This window comes from Vombatus ursinus, unplaced genomic scaffold, assembly GCF_900497805.2.
Source record: "Vombatus ursinus unplaced genomic scaffold, bare-nosed wombat genome assembly UNPS02012147.1, whole genome shotgun sequence".
Taxonomy (NCBI): domain Eukaryota; kingdom Metazoa; phylum Chordata; class Mammalia; order Diprotodontia; family Vombatidae; genus Vombatus; species Vombatus ursinus.
This window is the reverse complement of record NW_020951925.1, coordinates 1,363,932-1,385,118: the sequence shown is the minus strand read 5'-3', so window position 1 is coordinate 1,385,118 and position 21,187 is coordinate 1,363,932. Positions and strand designations below refer to the sequence as shown.

The window sequence follows — 21,187 nt, the reverse complement described above, 5'->3', positions numbered from 1 at the left end:
ATGAAATCAATGCCTCTGCCATTTACCCACGTGGGTTGTTAAAGGGCTCCCTTTCCCTGGACTCCCCTGAAATAAGGGTTTGTTGCAGAGAAGTCTAACCTTTCTCGTTTCCAAGGTTCTATGAAGTAAAATCTGACTCATGAAACTCAAGATCAAAGATCAAAGGAAAGGCAGTCTGGCATCTATGATTTTCCCTTCTAACTCATTTTTCATTCTAAAGTCTAAGTATTTTGTCAGTGGGCCATTACAATGCCCCTGGCCACCCTTCCCTTCGTGATATGATGTGTTTTCATGATTTAACCATTAATTACATCCTCACCGTCTCTTCTATATCCTTCTCAGGGAAGATATTGCTTTAGAATTGGGAGGGACTGCCAACTTCTGGGGTACAGAGTCACACTTCTTCAGACTCTCCACTATTCTTCCTCTTCCCATAATGCTTTTGAAATCTGCCCGTCCCATTTCTGTATATACTTTTTGAAGTTGGGCTGGTCTGCACCACCTTCTTTGCTATTCACATGGAGATCAACTAGTTGGGATCTGGCTTCTCTTCCAACTCAATGATTTTATGGCATTTCTGTTTATCCTTTTAACATTTTAATGAGCTGCTCAAGGTAAAAACAGGATTTTCTTCCTTTGTAGCTCCCCACAGCACTTAGCAGACCTTCCTCTGCAGATAGCAATGTGACCAATTGTGATGGCTGGCTGTGCCAAAAGCACTCAGTTGGGACCCACTTTGGATAATAAAAGTCTTTTTTCTATGCAACTGTTGCTCTTCCAGCTAGGGTGAAAAATTTTCTTGATTTCTCATTTTCCCATTAGTTAATATTGCTTCTGTGGCTTGGGAAGCTATAATTATGTGATCAAACCCCCTCTGCTACTCTCTTTGACACTGTCATAAGCAGCAAGTTGTGTAAGACTTTCAAAAATACTTATTCTTATTTTGAGCAGTTGAATCCCAAACAAGAGGATTTAGTGAATGTCCCTAAAAGTCTTCCTCTCATTCCTCATTTGGTCCATACCTCATGGTTCTCAATGGCTATGGTAGTGGACTTATCAATGGCAGATTCTAATTAGGCTTCAAGTAGGATCCTGGTGATAGAATGTCTGTGTCATCCAAGATCAACTTATTTAAGTGCAAAGATGGTTACCAGTAGGTCAGTTACTAACTTCTGAATTCTTTGAGCATAACATCCACAGTGATGGTGAGTAGAATGATAGAAAGGAAAGAGAGGTTAAGAATCACGGTTTTTAGATTGCCTCCAAACATTAAGTGATTGTGCTCTAGAAGTCAGATGTTTGTCTGATCATCAGTAAGTTGATACATTATGGGGTCAGAAGACCAGTATCTTTTTTAATAGTCTCAGTATAAATGAAGTTTGAATGCAAAGATGGATCCAAGAGACAAAGGAAGGAGTCTGTGGAGTTGATTTCATCCTGTACTCCAACATGTCTGAAAATATCATTTCATGGGACACTTGGAGCTATCACCTGGCAATGCTCATGATGGTCATATGCAAAATGACCAGGAAGATAATTGCACCTCATGTGCAACATTGGTTAGAGAGGACAGAGTAGAGACATGCTATGAAGCCCTTGGCAAGATCTTCCAAATCAGGTCAACAATTCCCACTAATAGAACTTGAGATTGTAGGGATCTCAATCAATTGCGGAATGGCTGAATAAGTTGTAGTATGTGGCTGTGATAAAATACTACTATGCTATAAGAATTGATGAGCTCAATCATCTCAGAAAGGCATGGAAAGACTCGCATAAAATAATGAAGAGCAAAGTGAGCAGAACCAAGAGAATGTCGTATATCGGAATAGCGGTATTGTTTTAAGAACAACTTGGAGCCACTAAGTCATTTTGACTATTCTAAATACACAAATTAAAAATAAAGACTGTATGAAGAAAGATGCTACCTGCATCCAGAGAAAGAACTGATAAATAAAAGTATGTATAGAATAATTATAATTATATATATATATATTATATATATACCTATTTGTGTCTATTGGTAGTCATCTCTAGGGTGGGGAGAGCAGGAAGAAAAAAAAGGAAAAAAAAAGAAATTTCCATGGTAACTTTGTTGTATATTTGGAGGAAATATCAAGTTGTCCATAGTAGATGTGCAGTTTCATGTGCAATCATCTTTTTTTTATTATACTGTGTTATGGAAATGCTTGTTTTATTCTGTGAATTGAAAAGAAAATACATTTTAAAAAATATTCAGTGACTTTAATATGAAAGTGACCACTTGAGTTGATGGGGGCAAATGTCCATTGGAAAATAAGGGTTAGGTCCAATAAATGAAGGAAACCAAAGGCTTATGCCTCACACTTGTAAATCCTGAATACTTCAAGAAGAAAGCTGGAAGTCCCTGGAATGTGGCTGTGTTAAACATTATCACTCTAAAATAGACCTCATTTTATCTTAACAGACAGAAAATATTGGTTATTGATATAAGAATAATTTCAGGATGAGCTGAATGTGTAGTCAAATCATCTTCTGGTTAGAGCCAAGGTCTTTATTGACTATATCTATAATAACAACAAAATTAAGTAGGAAATGTCTTGTCAACAACAACAACAAAAATAACTGGAAAAACGGCTGTGGATGTATGTGTGATATCACCAGGCCCAATTCAACCTATTTAAACAAACTGTTGAAAATGAAAAATGGGGAACAGATGAAGGTAGGGACATTGATTCTGATTATTACCACTACTTAGAAAGGCTCAGCTGATACAAAACACTGGCCATGACAAAGAAGCTAGTCAATACAGAGGATAAGTAAAGAAATCTGCAGAGAATTGTCATGAGACCCAGCTAAGCCAAATTATATTCAATGCATTAGACAGAACTGGAGGGAGAGCAACAAATGAAAGTGAAATGGAATATGTCAGCTAGCACTTTTACAGTGATGTATTCTCATGATTGGCAGCAAAGTAGCCACCACATCGAACCCCTCCACCTTGGTACACAATTTGGTAAAATGAGAAGGGATAATGGTGCTCAAGAAAATTAAGTAGGAAAGTGTAACTTGACTTGACCAAATATATATTAAGGAAATTTCTACTACAGGCAGCTCAATTTAAGAAGAACTTTGAATCAGTTTTAAAGATAAAGTTGCTGTCAGTAACTATCGAGCCATTGGTCCATTTTTTATCTCTATAAATGTTTGTAAGAATGGTCTCTATACAAATTGAGGGCATCCTTAATGAAAATATCAGAATGGAACAAAATTTGTAGACTATTTTGCTATAATAGGCAGCATCCTTACAATTGCACAATTGACTAAACTGAGGAGGTGTGGAGAACACACAATTTGACTCTATTATTTGTTGATTATAAAAAGAAAAAAAATGACTTGGTAAAACTGACAAATCTTGAAGACTCTCCTTCCAACTAGGCATTTCCCATAAATATATTAATATCTCATTCTGCATCTATGGCATGTATAGCCACAGAGGTAACTGGAACATCAAGGAAGGATACAACAGGAGAGTGCATGCTCACCAAAGTTGTCTGCCATTGTCGTGAAGGATGTCCTGGTTCTCCATGGACTGACTGGTTCTCTCCTCAACCCTACCTAAATGGAAGAACCACTCCCTATAGATAGTGAGGTTCTCTATACGATCCCTTTTCCCACAACAACGTGCTGGCTGTACAGAGTCCCAGGAAACTATGGAACCTCCTCAAGAAAAGTATGGCCTCTCAAAAGAACTTGTCCTATCAATCCACACAGGTAAAAGTCAATGAATGACAACTGCACATTGCCCGATGACTTGTAGCTATATAGGCAGCCCAGGGAGGTCTTTAAGTACATTTATCTTAGATAGGTACTGCAAAGGGGTCATGATCTGGACCCAAAACTGAACAGGAAGGGGAGCCCAACCTGGATGGCATTTGAGGAATTGCTCACTGCTTTCAAAGATCCCAAGTTGCTCTCTGCCTTGCCCCCAAACAAATATTTTGAGCCCCGTTATTCTTCTAGCATTTGTTTCCTGAGAGCAGGGGCTATTTTTGATCTTCTTCTATATCCTCAGTGCTTAGCACAGTGCTGGCCACCTAGTAAATGTTTAATCAATGCTTACTCATTGACTGTTTAATAGTGATGCTTGAAGTCAGGGAATTATGGACCAACCTGATTTTCGAAGAGTCAAGATGGCAGATGACTCAGAAGGCAATGGAAAATCTCAGGGTGGATGTAAGCAGGCTGTGCCTTCACCAACAATGACCCACACTTCAGAAGCAGTGACATGGAGGGCAGGATCTGGGAGGGGGCAAGTCATTGGGGAGAAAAGCACATGTGAAGCACAGCTCAAGAATGACAGTGGCATCCGTGACATATTGAGCGGAACAGAAGATGGATACTCTTGACTTTGGGGGGGGATTCTCTATGGATATTTTGTAGGACTCAAGGATTAGGCAATGATGAGGCAGGATAAGAAGGTGGGAGTGGGTTGTGATCTGGCCCAGTGGAGGGAGCACTGTCTTGGAGGAGATCACAGATCATCAAAATGAATAAAATGCATGTGATTGGCCAGTACTCTGAATTCATCCACTGCCAACATAATCCAAGTATATACACGGACTAGTTCATATGTTCTTTAGGAAGACTGTAATGGTTTGCCTAAAGAGGAAAAGAAATCTGGTGACAGTGATGGTCTTTCAGGACAGACTGACACAGCTGAGCAAGACCAGCCCAATGTCCAGCAGGGTCAGCCTGAGACTCCTGAGAGTGTCCCCCTTCTTAGGCAGGGGACTTAAACCCCGCCTGCTTTGGGGTTTAAGGGGGAACATTAGGGAAGAAAACAGGCAGGAGCTTTATTTTTTCCTGTAACACAGTGAACATTAACTTCAAGGCAAATATCTTCCTTAAAACAACTTAGAGTACAATTAATGTTTTAAAAGCCTTGGCGCAGAGGAAGGCTTAAAAGAGGCAAGTGCAGGTGCTGCAAGAATTTCAAGACTGGCTCAGAACTGGATCCGAGGGTTCCAGACCAAGAGCTGGAGGAGGCCTGAGAGGCTGAGCCCAACTCCCTTTTAGTACAGACGAAGAAACAGGCCTGGGCTGGGGTGGGGGTGGGGGTGGCTTGTCCAAGGCCACAGAAGGAGAAAGTGCCACACGCAGAAATAGCATTATTATAATTTTTTCAAGAGTCGAGAGAGTGAACCAAGAATGGTAATTTCAACATTTACTATATGGTTGTTATTTTTCAAGAGAGAAGCAATCAGAAGCGCCCACGTCAGGGTAGGCTGGTTACAGTGCAAGTATTAAAACTCATCACTTCTTTGTTGTACTTTATAATGCAGAAAATGTCACCCTTTTCAACCTTGAGCTTTCTCTGGAACCCAGAGTACCAAAGCTCCCATTGTCCCTCCACTGAAGTTCTCTGTGCCTTTCTAGGCGTCTTACCTGAGCTAACTTTGTGGGAGTCCATCGTGAGAAGCCTTGACACTAGCTATTTTTGTTATTGTTATCGTTAGTATTATTGTTATTTACCCACATCTTGTAAAGACTATTGACTTGGGCATAGAGGGGTCACAGCCTTTGCAAGCAAGAGGAGGGATGGCATCTTTGAAGAACTAAAGATGTCAAGTATGGTGAAAATTGGATTGTCCTTATTCAATTGGCTGCAGATACATGACCTTTTTACTTCACTACTTACCTCATACATCAAGGACTTAAATCAAGTTCACCGAGATCACATCCTTGCCCCTTGACAGTGGACATTCAATTTGGGGTACCACAAGAACACCCAGAATCTCTCTTCTGCTGCGAGGGTCACTGGAGTCGGAGGAAATAGTGACAGGCTTGGTGCATGACCTTTCCTATTCGCCACCCCTTGGTCTCTTCTCTTCCGTAAGTGCCCATTTCAGGCTGCTGTTGATCAAGTGAATAAATAACGCAAAGACTGAGAGAGGAACATCTGCGCCTGAGCTGCACCTTCTTTAGTACTTCCTCTTGTCTGAAGTCTGGCAGTTTCCTAAGCACCATGTTTCCCCTACACTTTGGCCCTTGGCACGGCCACTGTGGCAGAAATCCTCCGCTGGGCACCATCTTGCTGTCCCATAATTAGTCCACATTTCTCTTCTTCGGTCATCAATACCCATTTAATTCCCATGGCATTTGTGAGGACCTTGGATTGCAGTGATTTCCAGACTGGTTTTCTTCCATTGTCCATCTCCTCACTGTCAGTTCTTTGAGGAAAGGAACATATGACACCTTCTCCGTCTCCCACGGTGCCTTGAAAATGAGTGCTCAGTGCCCCCCCACATTAAGCCAGTGAAGATGCAATGGCCCAGCCACTTCAGAATCCCAGCCACAGTCCTCCTCCCACTTTGTTAGATCCTTCACTGTGAAACTGTCTCAGGAGCTTCTTCATTCTCAAACCACCCCCCTCCTCGAATTCTGTGTCCTTTACTCCTAAAATACCATTTCTGGTGCGCATATTTCTATCATCCATAAGACCAAGACATGTCTGAGAAGCTTCCTGGTAACCATTCCCTCTAGTTTCTAGAAGATTCCTTGGTTTTCTCCATTTCCCAAACCCAAGGTGAATGGCTTGCTTTTAATCCACACATTTTTTCTTTTCCCCAAACCGCATGAAATATTTGAAGGTTTTTTTTTATGGTGAAAGATACCAAATGCAGCCACAATGGGCTTGGCATTGGGTCACCAGATCTGACCAAGGAGGAAGCAGATGCTGGTTCAGCAGACTAGAAGCAGACTGACTGGTTCTCTCCTAGGTCCAACCCCAGTACTCCGAAGCTAAATTAGTTTGGGTAGAAGCAGAATTGTAGGCCCTCAAACTGAGGCAGAGTGAGGCTATACAACAGTTTACTGAAATTTACAGCTGATTCTTGTCAATATCCCATATGGACTAAGATGAAGACACACATGAATGAAGGTGATCTGATCCCAGATCCCTAAATGTAATGTCTTCATGTACCCTAAGAGCAAAGGTGTGGTCTGAAGATGAAAAGGAATGCTACCAGGAAACGAGAAATGACTCAGCCCATGGGTTGTGATCAATGGAAGCAATCAATAGCTGATCGGCGGTTTGCAGGGGTAAGATTTGTTAGGTTGAAAGCCGCTATACATTACCCCCACTGCTACAGACTGTACCTCCAGCATCACCACACAGATCTGTTTGACACATTGGATGATGGCGTCGGGGGTCCCCGAGATGGTCACTGCCCGCTCTGTCGAATTGGGCAGCATGTCCCCCGCCACTTGAACCTGAGCACCGGTAGACTGGAAAAATAGGAAATTGGAAGAAGAAAAAAAGAGAAAGAAGGACACTGTTGGATCAGCAGAAATGAACAGGCAAACAATTTCCTTGAGAGCTCCATCTTTGTTTTAAGAGGTGCACTGTATGTTTTGTCTTTAGCAAATCTCATACGTGTCCACTTGGATTTGCAAGACAAAATGACCAGCTTTCTTTATGTCCCTCCCAAACAACCATTTGTCTTTCGATGTCAACCTTTGCTATCCTCTGAAATATTAACAAAAATTACAAAATGCTCCTTTCCTTAATCTTGATTTGAGGGAGCAGTCCTGATGAGGGGGCTGCTTATAATTTGATGGACAGAGATAGAGTAAAGATATAGTGGTAGAAATAGAAAAAAGTGAGTTGGCAAATGGAACAGATGGGGAAAGGTTAAATAACAGTCTTGAGAGGAGTCTTAATAGAGGGTTAATGATCATCACCAAATATATGAAATTTTATCTCCTATGATTACACACTGAGAAGAAATGGGTTTAGATAGAAGCTTGAGATATAAAGGACAATGTTGGATCATAAGGGCCATAGTATCTATAATGTGACTTAGAGCTGGGAGAGATCTTAGAGGTCATCTTACCCAGCCATCCCATCTTATAAAAGAAGAAACAGAACCCAAGAGAGTGATTGACTCTCCCAAGGTCACACAGGTGGTCAGGATTCGAATCCAGGTCCTCTTTTCACTGCCTCATTCTGGTCTCTTCCATAGAGAGCAATGTTGTGGCCTTCTTAGCCATGTGTCTACAAGGCCATGAAAGAATGAAAAGGCCTTTGTAAAAAGCCCAAACTTTATGCCAAGGGAAGTAAGAAGGAAACCACCACACATCCAATAAGCCAAGGGAAGTGGAGAAATTGAGTAAGTCATGAGGAAGGAGATGGTTATTGTGCATTAGCTAGAAGGCATTCTGGCCTCTCATTTTGTGGATTATGCAAGTGAGGCCTGGAAAGGAGCGATTTGCCACAAATCATACAGCGTGAGCAGCAGTCCAGGGCTCATCTCATCCAACGACATTCCGAGTACCCAGTAAGAAATCAAGACCAGGAGACACATGAAGGGAGAAGGTGAGAAGGGACCAATGTTCCCTGACATGTCCAGTTGGTCCAGCTCAAGCCCATAAGGGTTCCCTGTAACTCACTGGACCTTGACTTTAACGAATGGAGTCACTCGGGATTCTGTTTCATCCTTGTCTGATCCCGGATTCTCAGTCACAGAGGGGCCTCAGAGGCTTCGGCCGCCAAATCATCTCTCTGAGTCCCTCCCCAGCTTTGAGATCATGTGCCAGGAGGAGGCATTCCCCAAGTCCAGTTTTCAACTTTGGGGTGTGTGTGTGTGAATAGCATTCTCCTCATTTTCACTTATCCGAACCCCCACTCACCTCCTTCAGACTAACATCCTCTTTGACTAAAAATCCATGACTTTATGAGCCCCTTTGTTCTGCCATCCTCAAGACCTCACATCCTTGGGACACATCATATTGATGGGCATTTGGCTCAGTGGCCTTTTTGGTTCACGGATGTGTGTTTTATGAGTATTGGGGTTTTTTTGTTTGATTGTAAAAGCTGAGAGCAAGGAAGAGATTTTCAACTCTGTGTGTGTGTGTGTGTGTGTGTGAGTGTGTGTGATTGTGAGTGTGTGTATGTGTGTGAGTGTGTGTGATTGTGAGTGTGTGTATGTGTGTGCGAGTGTGATTGTGAGTGTGTGTGTATGTGTGTGAGTGTGTGTAGTGTGTGAGTGTGTGTGTGTGAGTGTGAGTGTGAGTGTATATGTGTCCCCTCATGACACCTGGAAGTGTGTTCTTCAATCAGCCAATCAATCAATCAGCTTTTATCAAGCACCTCCAATGTGCCAGGCACCGTGTTAAGGGCAGGTGTTCAATAAGTTCTGGTTGATGCGCTAGACTTTGGCTGTGAATGATGGAAAAGCACTCTGTTTCCCGTGGAGGTGGATGGTCGCCAAGTTTGTCCTCCACGCGGAGCGGCAGACCCGCCATCGCGAGGAGCTTTACAACTGCCTGAATCCATGAGGGATCCCATTACCTCCCTGATCTCCTTGATCTTGGACCCTCCTTTGCCAATCAGTGACCCGCACTGGCTGGCCGGCACAACCAGCCTCAGTGTTACCGGTGGCTTACTGGTCGCCGTGCTGTTACTCATGGAGTTAATGATGTCCTGGGGGTGGGAAGAAGAGAGAAACAAAGGAAGGTTTGATTGTGGGCAGTGGAGTGTGACTCGATTGTGCCTAGAAAGCTGCCAAGGAGAACCTGGATGGAGCTAAGGATGGAGTTGGAGGAATCACCTCTGAGTCTGAGGGGCTTCACAAGTCATTCCTTATTCTTGGCCATGCGCCTCCTCCATTTTACACCGAGGAGGAACTGAGGCACAGCAGAGTCCCTTGAATGTCCTCTGCACACTGGAGTCCTCCTCTGACACCTCGTTGGGGCAGGAGGTCCTTTGGTCCATCAATTAACCAAAAGTGTTTGTCAATGGCCTCCTATGTGCCGGGCACAGGTGTACAAATTCCACAGGGAAACAGCCCATGCCTGAGAGGATCCTTGTAGGCAGTACCAGCAGGATGGGTCCCTCCCTGAACACTGTATCTGTTGCCTGAGGACCAGCCAGACTCAGTGGACCAGAAGGGGATGAGGAGCGGGAATGCCCTGCGGCCACTGTAGCACAGGGCACAAGACCCAGGCTCTGGAGTCAGCGGGCCTGGGTTCATATCTGACCTATGTTACTACGTAGCAGTAACTATCACTACCTGTCTGACCCTTTGACCCCCCAGGGCCTCAGTTTTCTCATCTGCAAAATGAGGAGGCTGGTCCTAGTGCTAGATCTAGGCTCCTAAGTGTGACCTTTTCCTTCCTGCGGCATTAATGGGACTTCTACAATGAACACAGACGCGAGTCGCCTGCTCCTCCTGCACTCGCAAGCAAGCTGGGTGTCGCAAGGGGCTTCAGCACGGGCTAACCCAGGCTTTGGCTTTGTCCTGGACAAAGGGCATTACAAGCAGCCTGCGTTCATTCTAGCCAGGGTGGGAGGGGCGGGAGGACGCTCTTACCTCCTCAAACTTGTAAGCAATCATGGCGAAAGCCTTGAAGATGGCATCGGTGGGGCCGGTAATGGTCACGATTCTTTCCGGGCAATTTCCTTCAGAGATGTTGATCCTGGCACCACTCTGGGAGAAGGAATGAAGCAAATCCCATGGGTTGCGTGCAAGATCTTATTTAGAAAAGAGGGCATCTACTCCAAACGCTTGGTCTGGGCTTGTTTGGGAAAATGAATGCAAAAATATTTGTACTGTGTCTGCCTGGCAATCCTCAGAAGGGAATTTAGATGTAGAGAGACCTGCTTGCTACCAATTCCCTTTCACAGCAAACAAGGGGCAGAGCTCCAGAGGCCCATTCTGCCCAATCTGCCCGGATTGCATGTGGAGAGCCTCCCCACTGCAGATAAATGAGAACCACCCCCTGAGACTCGGCAGAAGGAGCAGAGACTCTTGGAGAGGACTTCCAGGGCACCGAGCCGAGGGTGAGACATTTCCAGTTGCCTATTTAATTGCACCGTGCAAATGGTGTGTTTGTGTGCGTGTGTCTGTGTCTGTGTGTGTATGTGAGTGTATGGGAATGAATCTGTGTGTATGCATGTGTGTGTGAGCATGTGTATGTGTGTATGTCTGTGTGTATGTACATGAGTGTATGTGTATGTGTGGTTGAGTGGGTGTATGTGTGAGTCTGTGTATGTTTGTGGGTACATGTGTGTGTTAGGTGGCCAATCCTAGCCCTCTCCAGGAATTCTGGGACTCCCCGGCTATCAGGGGACTCCTCCTTGTGTCCCCCTACCTTTTCTCCCATCGACAGAGCAGAGTCTGTGACCCTACCACACACAGTGGATGAAGGACCACGGATGCAGGCTGGGTCACCATGGAAGGCTTCCCTCTAAGGTCACTTAAAAACTGAAATGGATTGACTCAACTCACCTCCTCACGCATCTTTTTCACTGTTTCTCCTTTCTGAAATGAGAGTTAGAAAACAGAAGGAAGCAATGACATCCACATTTCAGTCTTCTGGAATATTCCCCAATGTCCGTCATGGCAGTGGTGGAGTACCAGGCTGGAGATCTTTGTGCCTGGAAGGCTGCCCAGGGATGTGGGGCTTTCCTGAAGGAAGAGCTCCCATGAAAGTAGGGTGGGAGTGCTTTGACCATCATTAGCTCTGTCCCTGAGGGGTGGATGGGACAATGTACACCGTAGACCTGACTGAATTTTGGGGTGCTGTGAGCCCCTGAATCCCAGGGAAGAGTTGGATATCAGGTACCCAGTTCCTGAGGAAATGTGACCTCCATGATACAAGAGCCAGAAGGGGCAACACCTGTCTACCCACCTCTCTCCTCTCTGGCATGTCCCTCTCCTGGGCAACGGGGCCTTTTGACTCACCACCTTGTCTGGGTCCAAAGGGCCCAGCGGAGAGTTCCGGTGGTAGAAGAACTGAGTCTCTCATGAGTGAGTCTTTCCCTTTTGGTTTGGCCTTCATATCTAGGTCAGGGCAGGGGTACACTACAGGTTTTAGTGGCCTCTCTGAGCTTCTCCCAGAGCATCGCCCTTCTGGACTCCACCCTTCCACTGAGCTTGACTTGGGAGCCCTTCCCTGGACCCAAAGCACTTTCTGGCGACGGAGACTTCCGCAAACCATGCACCCCAAACCCTAAAAAGGTGAGCCCTTCCTTTCTTTCTCAGGCATGCTCAGGGAGGGGTGGCAATTACGGCTCTGGGTGCAACCCTAAACCTTCCATGCAACAAACAAAACTTGGGGGTAGATCAGCCCAATCGCTTTGGAACTCCAGCATCCTAAAGGTTGGCCCTGTAGTTTGTGCACATACTGTCTATGGCTATCCATGAGGTGTTCCCTACTGGAGTGGAAGCTCCTTGAGCTCAGGGACTGTTCCCTCTTCATTTTTTGCCTCTCGCTCTTAGCATAGTGACTGCTACAGAGTAGGTGCTTAATTCATTCTTGATTATTGACTAATTTCAGATTTTGTTAAGTGTGTACCCCTGTTTTCAAATGAATTTCTCTGCATGAAAGAGAGATTTATCAAGCATTCTCTGCCAAGTGGAGCTATGCCCAAAGTCACAATGCTTCTAGGTCATGAAAAACAAGTTCTGCTCTAGAATCTGGGGATCAGTCGTTATCACGTAGCTATTAACACCTTCACTTGAATGCATTCCTCAGATTATCAGGTTAGTCACCCATCAGAGAACTGATGGGACTGAGGCAGACATGGGGCTGCCTGAAGGCTAGGCTGCGGGGCAGATCTGGGGAGCTGGGAGCATTGGAAAAGCTGGTTGGTGCAGGGGTAGAATCCAGCCTCCAAAGTTAACGTTCTGTGTGACCCTGGGCAAGTCACTTTATTCTATCTCTGAGCCTTGTCTCTAAATGAGGACAGTGCAGGTGTAGTGTCTGGATAGGAACCTGTTGAGGCTCCTGGGAGGTAGTAATCCATGTGAAGTGCTTTGTAAACACTGAAGGGCTCCCCGCATGTAAGTGAAGGCAGCACTGATGATGGGGAAGCTACAGGGCCCTCCTTGGGCTTGAGGGTGAGGCTGCTTGGATGTTTGAAAGCAGACTTCCTGTGATGTGACTCCGGGACATTCAGGAACCTGAAGCAATGTGGACCTGCAAGGCAGATGTGAGCGGACAGGCCAGGAATGGTGCTTTGTCTCAACAGCTGTGGAAACTAGACTGTGTACCACTCCTGGGTCATGCTCATCCCTGGTCCTTCCCCCAAAGCTCCCCAAGATCCTTCCAAATGAGAAATCCAAGCTGCCTTCTGAGAGCACAGGATGCAGAGGATGAGGGCTGTGGCCCCATTCCAGGATCATGGCCCTTTGAGTCCAGGCCAATGCCCTTGTTTAATAGATGAGGGAACTGAGGCCCACAACAAGTAGGGGAGCATTTGTCCAACGCTGGAAAGCTGGGCTGGGACAGGACAGGAGCCCAAGTCCCCCGGCCCCCAGGCAAGCTCCTCCCGCCAAAAGTGGGTTGGGGATTTGCCATCATCAAAGACATTGCTCTTGTCTCCACGAGGAGGAAAGGGGAAAATTTAGATGAAGAGGGTGATCCCACAGTTCGGAAAGTGTAGACCAGAACTGGAATGCTGCCTGGGGGCCCAGTCTGACACCCTCAGGCCACCTCTTGCTGAGAGGTGGCAGCTTCTCCACTGCCCACCCCACTGGGGCCCCTGTCTCTCATTCAGTAATGGAAGGCAATGGTGTCCGGGGCACTATCTCTGTCTCATAAAGGGAGGGGCACCTGCTGATTATCACTCCCTGCGGGCCCAAGAACTCCTGGCAGGAGGCAGGTCTGGGAGGAGGGCAGCTGGAGGGCTTGACCTTTTCCTTAAAAATTCACCTCTCTCTTTTTTACTTTATCTTCATTTCCTAATTTACCCCTCCCCTCGCCCTCCCAGAGAGCTAGCTCTTCTAATAAAGGATAATGAAAAGAGGGGAAAATGTTCAGCAAGACTGACCAGCGGCATGTGTTGACCTCGTTGTTGGCAAACAAGAGCCGGGTCCTCACTGGTCAGGCTCCAGTAAAGGAGGAAAGGCTGGAGAGGGGATGGGAGGGGGGTTGTCCCCCCTTGCTGGCCCACCCCGAGCTCTGCAGAGGCAAGGATGCTCTCTGTCCTCACTGGAAACAGTCAGTCGAGAAGCTTGTGCTCTGAACAGGGCGCCTGCAGCCTTATGTGCTAAGCCCGGCTCAGCCTCCCTTGCTGGTGTGGAGGAAGTGAGAAATCAAGGGCAAAACCTGAGCTTCAGGGGGCCCTAGAGACCCCAGGACCCTGGCTTCCAGCCCCTGGCCTAGAATCCCCTGTGCGACCTGCCATCCCAGACAAGTGTGACCCAGCAGCTTTTCCTCCCCCTGGTCTCCATTTTAAGGAAGCTGCCCAGGCCGGCCATGATCACGTCTCTGATCCTGTCTGGGTCTCTAGACTTCTTTCCCTCTCCCCCTTCCTCTAGGCTTTCAAGCTTCCTTTTATAGACTCTTTCCCAGTTTGAATGTGAGCTCCTTGAGGGCAGGGGCCGTCTTTCTTCTTGCTTGGATCTTGGCACTGTGGTTAATGAACGCTAGCGGACTTTGCTTGGCTGTTCAGCCCCTGCTGATGGTCAGAACTCTAGTGAGGGAAGCTGACCGCCTGTCCCAGAAGCAGCCTATTCCGCTTTGGGAAAGCTTTCACTTTTAGGATTTGCTTTTCTGACCTTGAGTCTAAATCTGCCTCCCAGCAGCTTACCCCTCCCCCAATCCTTCCTGGCTTTGCCCCATGAGGTCAGGCAGAGCAAGCCTCTCTTTTTCTGGGACGGAGAAGTAGCTGCCATGCCCTCCCCATCTTCTCTTCTGTGCACTGCTCCACACTTGCTTCAGATTCCTTCTGTGGCAGGAATCGAGGCCCTTCCCCATCCCAGCTGCCCTTCTCTGGATGTTCTGCACTAAGCAACTTGGGTCTGGCTCTTGTGTCCCTTCTAAGGTTGCCTGAGGTCTCATTAACCTAATTCACTGCAATATCTCACTGCTCTCCCACTTTGAGCTTGTTGTTTGTTTGTTTGTTTTGTTTTTGGTGGGGTGGAGGGGCAAATGGATTGGTTATTTATCCTGGAACGTGCATTGTGAAGTCATTAAAGGGATACATTCATCACTAATAGTAGACAGAATACTAGATTAAGAGTCAGGGAAGCTAAATTCTGATCCTGGCTTTTCCACTCACTACCTGAGTGACCTTACATGAGTCACATAATTCTCTGGGCCTCAGTTTCTCCAACTGTAAAATGAGGGGGTTGGATTTGATGACCTCTAAGGCTCTTAACCCTATCCTCCTGCTGTGGTCCAGTCATGTCCGACTCTTCATAACCCTGTGGACTCTCCTATCCATGGGTTTTCTTGGCAAAGTTACTGGAGTGATTTGCCATTTCCTTCTTCAGTGGATTAAGGCAAACAGAGTGAAGTGACTTGCCCAGGGCCACACAGCTAGGAAGTAAGGCTGCATTTGCGCCACCTAGTGGCCTCCTATCATCCTAGGATCTTATTTATTTGGCCCAACGTCCCAGATTGCAGAGAGGTCTTTGCATTCTGACTCTGCTCTCCAAGATGTTGAACGTCCTTCCTAGCTTTATTCCATCTGCAAATCTGATAAGCATGCCCCCTCCACCTTTTTCTGAGTCACTGAAAGTCAACCTTCCAAAAACAGCACTGGGTCAAGCATCGATGCCTAGGGCACCTTATCAGAGCTGGCCTGCCAGACTGACATTGAACTTGGGGAGGGGCCCTTCAGCCGGCTCTGCAGCCACCAGATGCTGCCTGGTTCTGAGATCGGTTAGGGCTGAGGGTGTGACCCCCCCAGTCAAAGATCGTACCTAGACGCTGGTTGCCACGGACTCTCAGCTTGTCCTGAGAACAAGGCAAGACCAAACGGCGTCGACTAGTTTAGGTTCCCCGTGAGGGGCGTCACTGTCGAAGAGGCTTTAATGACCAGGGAGGTTATCAGATTTCCTCCTTTCTTGTTTTTTAAAAGCAAGCAGAACAGGATGGTTGTGATGTGGTCTAAAATGAGGGCAGGCAGGAGAGAGGGTGGATTCTGCAGCCACAAGAGTCTCGGGGGCTCTTGGAGACATCGGGGCTTGTTACAAAACCAAAGATTATTTTTAGCTGCCATTTTAGACAACCAATTACCCAAAGTGTGCTCACGATTAATATAATCTGGCATTACTGGATCAGGAAGCATAGAGATAAAGGAAGACATTCCACAAAATAATTACCTTCCCGATGATGCTTCCAACTTCCTGCAGAAAAAGAGAAAAAAAAATGAGGCTTCAGACCCCGGGGCCGGAGCAGAGATGAGATGCCACTCAGGGAGCTGGACTCAGGGAATTCAAAGCAGGGGAATGACTTTCTTTTCCTTCCCACAGTGTTCATCTTCCTCCCCCCACCTCCAGAAAAATGAATGCGCCCATTGAATAAGTAGCAATTTGCTTCCCCAGGTGCCTCTGCACATGTTCTAACAAGGTCTGTAAACAGCGTGGATTCAGGGGAGCGCATCGGGCTAGAGAAGCCGAGCAGCTGACTGTTTTCCAGATGAACTGTTCATGAGATGCTCTCTATGTAAATATGAGACCTTTAGGGAGATGTGGAAGGAGTCAGTGATGAAAAACGAATCCCTCTTCCCTCACATTAAGGATGCTTAAAACCCCTCTATGTTCACATAACCTTAAAATCAATTGTGTCTTTGGAGGGACTTCTGAGACCACCCTACGCTGCTCCACTCCAATGACCCAACCAAGTCCTTTCACAGCCAGCAGCGGGGGGGGGGGGGGGCACTGACAGTAGCACATGGCTGATAGTAACCAAGAGGCGTTGACTTGTCTCCATTTTGTTCTAGATTGGTAGGTCAGTGTTTTGGTTTTTCTATTGATTTGTACTTTTTTCTTTTCTTTTCTTTTCTTTTCTTTTCTTTTCTTTTCTTTTCTTTTCTTTTCTCTTACCTAGTCTTAATCACTAAATGGACACTGTCTCAGGAAAACTGAGACATGGGAAAGACCTTAGCTTACAAAGGCCAAGGTCTCACTGCATTTGGGGCCACATTCAGTCATCCTGATCTACGTCTTGCCACTGGACCCAGAGGGCTCCAGAGGAGAGAGTGAGGCTGGGGACTTTGCACAGCCCTGCCTCACTTAAATCCAATTCACTTGCAAGTCAAGACATCACCTTTCTGATGTCATTGGTAAGGACAAAATCAACAATCTGTACATCTTAGCCCTGAGGCATTTCACCAGAGAGCAAAACCCAGACAGCCAAGGAAAACTGTGCTTTTTGAAACCTGATTCATTTAATAATTGGCATAATTTTCTTCAGCATGCGGTGATTCCTATTCTATGCAGCCAGAGGAAAAGGTATTTGTCTTACATTGAACAAAAATTAAAGGAGCTCATTGCATTGGCTTTAGACAAAGTATCTGTCCGGGTCACCCTTCCAGGAAAGTATCAGAGATGTTTCTCAACTCGGTCTTATTAGATTTTTACAACATGTCGATGAGATATGGAGCAATACTATACAATGTGGCAAGCATCTATTAAATGCCTTCTCTGTGCATAGCACGATTCTACATCCTGAGGGAGATACCAAGTCCAAATACTACACGGCCTTTGCCCTCATGAAGCCAAGAATTAACAGAGACTTGTGTGCTGTACAATGTTACATTTTTTACAGAGTTATCAAAGTTCTGGGAGAGGGCTGGGTGGGAAGGTTATTACCAACTAGGGGGATCAAAGAAAGTTTTGTTAAAAAAAAAAAAGGACTTTAAAGGTGGACTTCAAGGGATGAGAAGGACCTCATCTGGTGAAGATGGAGAAGGGGGAGGCATTCAAGGCTTGGGGACCAGCCCGAGCAAGAGCGTGGTATAGTAAGCACTGTAACATGAGCCTGAGAAGAAGCGATTGGTACAATTTGTTGGGAAATTGGAGTACCAACAAGGGTATAATTTGTGGCAAGGATGGAGAGGTGGTGGTCCTTGATCCTGGAGGTCCTCAAAGGCCAGGCAGAGGGAGGCAAATATTTCTGAGGAACCCATAGGGAGCAGCTGAAGTTTTCTGAGCAAGGAGTAACAGACTCAAAGTACAATCCTAGGGCCCTGATTTAGAGCTAGGAGCAGCATCGATGGCCATCAAATTCAATTCTGTACATTCTACAGATAAGGAAACTGAGGTCCAGAGAGTAAAGTCCCTTGCTCAAAGTCAAATAAGAAGTAGTGGAAGTGGGGTTAAAGCCCGGGTTCTCTGACTCCAAAGTCAGCGCTATCTCTGCCATGTCACGCCGCCTCAATTTGTGAGTAAGACTATTGCAACAGTCCTATAAGGGATAAATTGGTGGAGTGCGAAAGGAGCAAAGGAAATAACTGGGAGAAGGCTGATAGAGTAGTTTGGTAGGTGGTGATGGTCAAGAGGAGAAGATAGATTGAAAAATATCGCTGAATCAAAGGGACCTAGTAACTTCTCCGATGGGAGAGGTGAGGGTGGTGGTGATGGAGAGCCAAAGATAAGCCCATGGTCATGAATGTGGGAATTGGGTGAATTGTGGCAACCCAGAAATGTCCTATAGACAACTAGACACATGGGTCTGGAACTCAGAAAGTGGTCAGGGCTGGATATAGAGATCTGAGAATCATCCGCAAAGACACGGCAGATGAAGACATGGAAGGGAATGAGATTGTCAAAAGGGACAATAAAGAGAAAGAATTTTTTTTTTTGGGGGGGGGGACCAAACTGAAGCAGTTGAGAAGAGAGAAAGGAAACAATGGAGGAGACTGAGAAGGAGCCAGCAGGGAGAAAGGAGAACCAGGAGAGCCAATGAAGAAGAGAGTATCCCATAGGAAAGAGGCTGGAAGTTTCAGAGAAGCCAAGGACTTAGAAGATTGAAAGAAAGATTCTGGCCATTGGAAGGCTGTAAGAGACCTCAGAGAGAACAGGTAGAGGTGTCCAACACGTTAAGGTGTCCAAGGTGGTGGAAGTGAGAGCCGATAGTGAGGAAGTGAAGGAAAGACAGCAGTAAAGATAGCAGTGAAAAGAAAGCAGAATATATGGGATGGAAGGGTCAAGAGAAGACTTAAAAAAGATTGGAGAGGCCTAACCATGTTTGTAGGCAGATGGAAAGATGTCAATGGAAAGGGAATTTAATTCAACCAACCTGTTACATTCGAGGGACTGAGCATAGTACTGGAGTTTCAAAGACAAATCCAAAGCAGTCCCTGCCCTCAAGGAACTTACATTTCTGTACTGTTGGGAAGAGAAAGGATCAGTGTCCTAGAAGAGGCAGGAATGAACAGATTCAAGGATAGAAAGGGCAATTAGCCTTAGGAAAAAGTAGAGATACCTCTTTCAGAGAGTGAAGGGAAGGAGAGAGGATGCTGGGAAAGTCTGAGGAATGGAGGTGGGAACTTCAATCTTTCCCATGAAGATAACATTTGAGTTCACTTCCAACTTTGAGGTTTTTTGTTTCTCTAAGTTGGAGGCAAAGCTATCCATCTGTAGGGGGGAGGGATAGGGCTCTCATTTGTGGTTAAAGAAGGGAAGGAAATATTTGAAAGAGTCACTATGCCAAGTGAAAAAAGGAGCTGATAAAAGTAGATTGGGACAGTAGTAGGACCCAGCTGAAGTAATGTCTCAAGAATTTAGAGTGGGTCAACTAAATTAACAATGATGGCTTGCTCCAGTGGTATTCAGGAGGATAAGAACAGAAGTGACCCAACCAGAGAGTAGGGTTACTTGCAGGTTGGGGATGGCAGATGGTCTGGGAGCAAGGGATTATAGATGAATAACTAGTTACCTATTACACTGGCAATCCTTGGGATTCTGGAGGCAAGTGAAGACAGAGCAAGTAGTGGTGTTGGTGCTGGTGCTGGGGAAATGGGCCATATGGATATGAGGAGGGGTTAAGAGACCTAAGTCATTGTAAGAGCTTAGTATGAATGAGGATACGAGAGTGAGGGAAATGTTTAAAAGGATAAGAGGTTGAAGCCTCCAGACAAGTATTAAAATCTTCATCCATCGTGCTGATGGAGAGAAGGAAGGACCAGGTAAAGGACTCAGCAAATAGTGATGAGTGAAGTAAGGTCTTCTGGAGCCCCAACAACACGGCAGCCCTAATAGGCAAGCAGGCCACCAAGTGTCTGCTCTCAGAGCACAAGCAAATCAGGTTTAAGCTTTTTCTTATTTGGAAAAAGCATCTTAATGCCCCTGTAAAAGGAGTGTGTGCATTTGCAGAGAAAGAGTGAGCACTATAGGGGTGTGTCCTGTGGGGGAAGCCCTGGGGAGAGGCAGAGTTCCCTGTGCCTTCTGGTGCTTGGTTTCTGAAACATTGGCAGCTAGCAAACAAAATGGGAGCCCTGCCCCCACTCCCCTTCAATGCCTTTTACCTTTCCATGCATGAGCAGTCGGATGGTCAGGGTCACATTCAGGCCCCCTTCAGAGACTTTGGATTCCATTTTCTGTGGTGGTGCAGGAGTCACTGGGCCAAGATGTGGAGGAGTCCTCAAGGATGGACAGAAGGGATCCAAAGGAGGCTACCTGTACAGAGAGAGAACACATGCAGACTGGCAGCTCTGAAGCCCAGGAAAATGCCTCTCCACTTGGGTAATCTTTACCCCTCCTCCTCTTCAAGTGGCTCCTGCCTGGCCAGCACCAGCCTCCTATGTGATTGGTTTGTTAACAAGATTGCGTTGTAGACCATGCCATGATTTCATGAATACTCAAACCTCTCCACAGTGCCTTGTCTTGTCATATCTCACTGCCCAAGCTGGCAAGCCCAAAGTGACTAGCCAGCAGTCATAGCTGGACCCAAGAGGAGGAAGCTGGGCTGGTGAGGGACCTTCGAGGTCAGAGGTGCTTAACCACAGGTCCATGGACCACCAAGAGGGCCATGGATAGATTTCAGGGGGTCCACGAACATGGATGTGAAAGCATTACATTTTTATTTCAATTTTACTGGTTCCTTTTATAATCCTACGTATTTTATTTGCTGCATTTAAAAACAATCCTGCCAGACTGCCAAGGAGGTCCCTGATACAAAATAAGTAAAGAACCTCTACCTCGATGGTGGAAGGGGAGAAGGCAGAACGTGGAGATGACAGAGAGCACAAGCTGAGGCCTGGAATTCAACCAGAGGACACTGAGGCAGAGGATGACAGAGAAAGGGTGTGGGTTAGACAGAAAGGTGGAGCCAAATGCCCCTCTGTGTTCACTTGCACGGACCACCAGCCACTTCTGCCTTGGGAGTCTGATGCCTCCTGCTTGCCTCCCAAAATGGAGGCTGCCTTCGAGGCTCAGCCTGAGGCCACCTCCTCTTGTAAGCCTTCTAT

The 21,187-nt window shown here is 46.1% G+C and overlaps 1 protein-coding gene across 8 annotated transcripts in view; it reads right to left on the bottom strand.

Annotated features, from left to right (window-relative positions):
- Positions 1-20,314, bottom strand: part of PCBP3 (poly(rC) binding protein 3) — a 59,773-nt gene extending 39,459 nt beyond the window's left edge. For 7 of the 8 annotated variants that reach the window (XM_027857455.1, XM_027857456.1, XM_027857457.1 and 4 more), the window contains exons 1-6: positions 20,246-20,314; positions 16,098-16,121; positions 11,271-11,303; positions 10,353-10,469; positions 9,332-9,463; positions 7,138-7,266 (exon numbers count right to left, since the gene is read on the bottom strand). In XM_027857455.1, the coding sequence (XP_027713256.1) occupies positions 7,138-7,266; positions 9,332-9,463; positions 10,353-10,469; positions 11,271-11,303; positions 16,098-16,121; positions 20,246-20,314 (504 nt within the window). Of the gene's footprint in view, positions 1-7,116; positions 7,267-9,331; positions 9,464-10,352; positions 10,470-11,270; positions 11,304-16,097; positions 16,122-20,245 lie in introns of all 8 variants that reach the window. The other variant, XM_027857454.1, reaches the window with a different exon arrangement.
- Between the last annotated feature and the right edge of the window lie 873 nt (positions 20,315-21,187).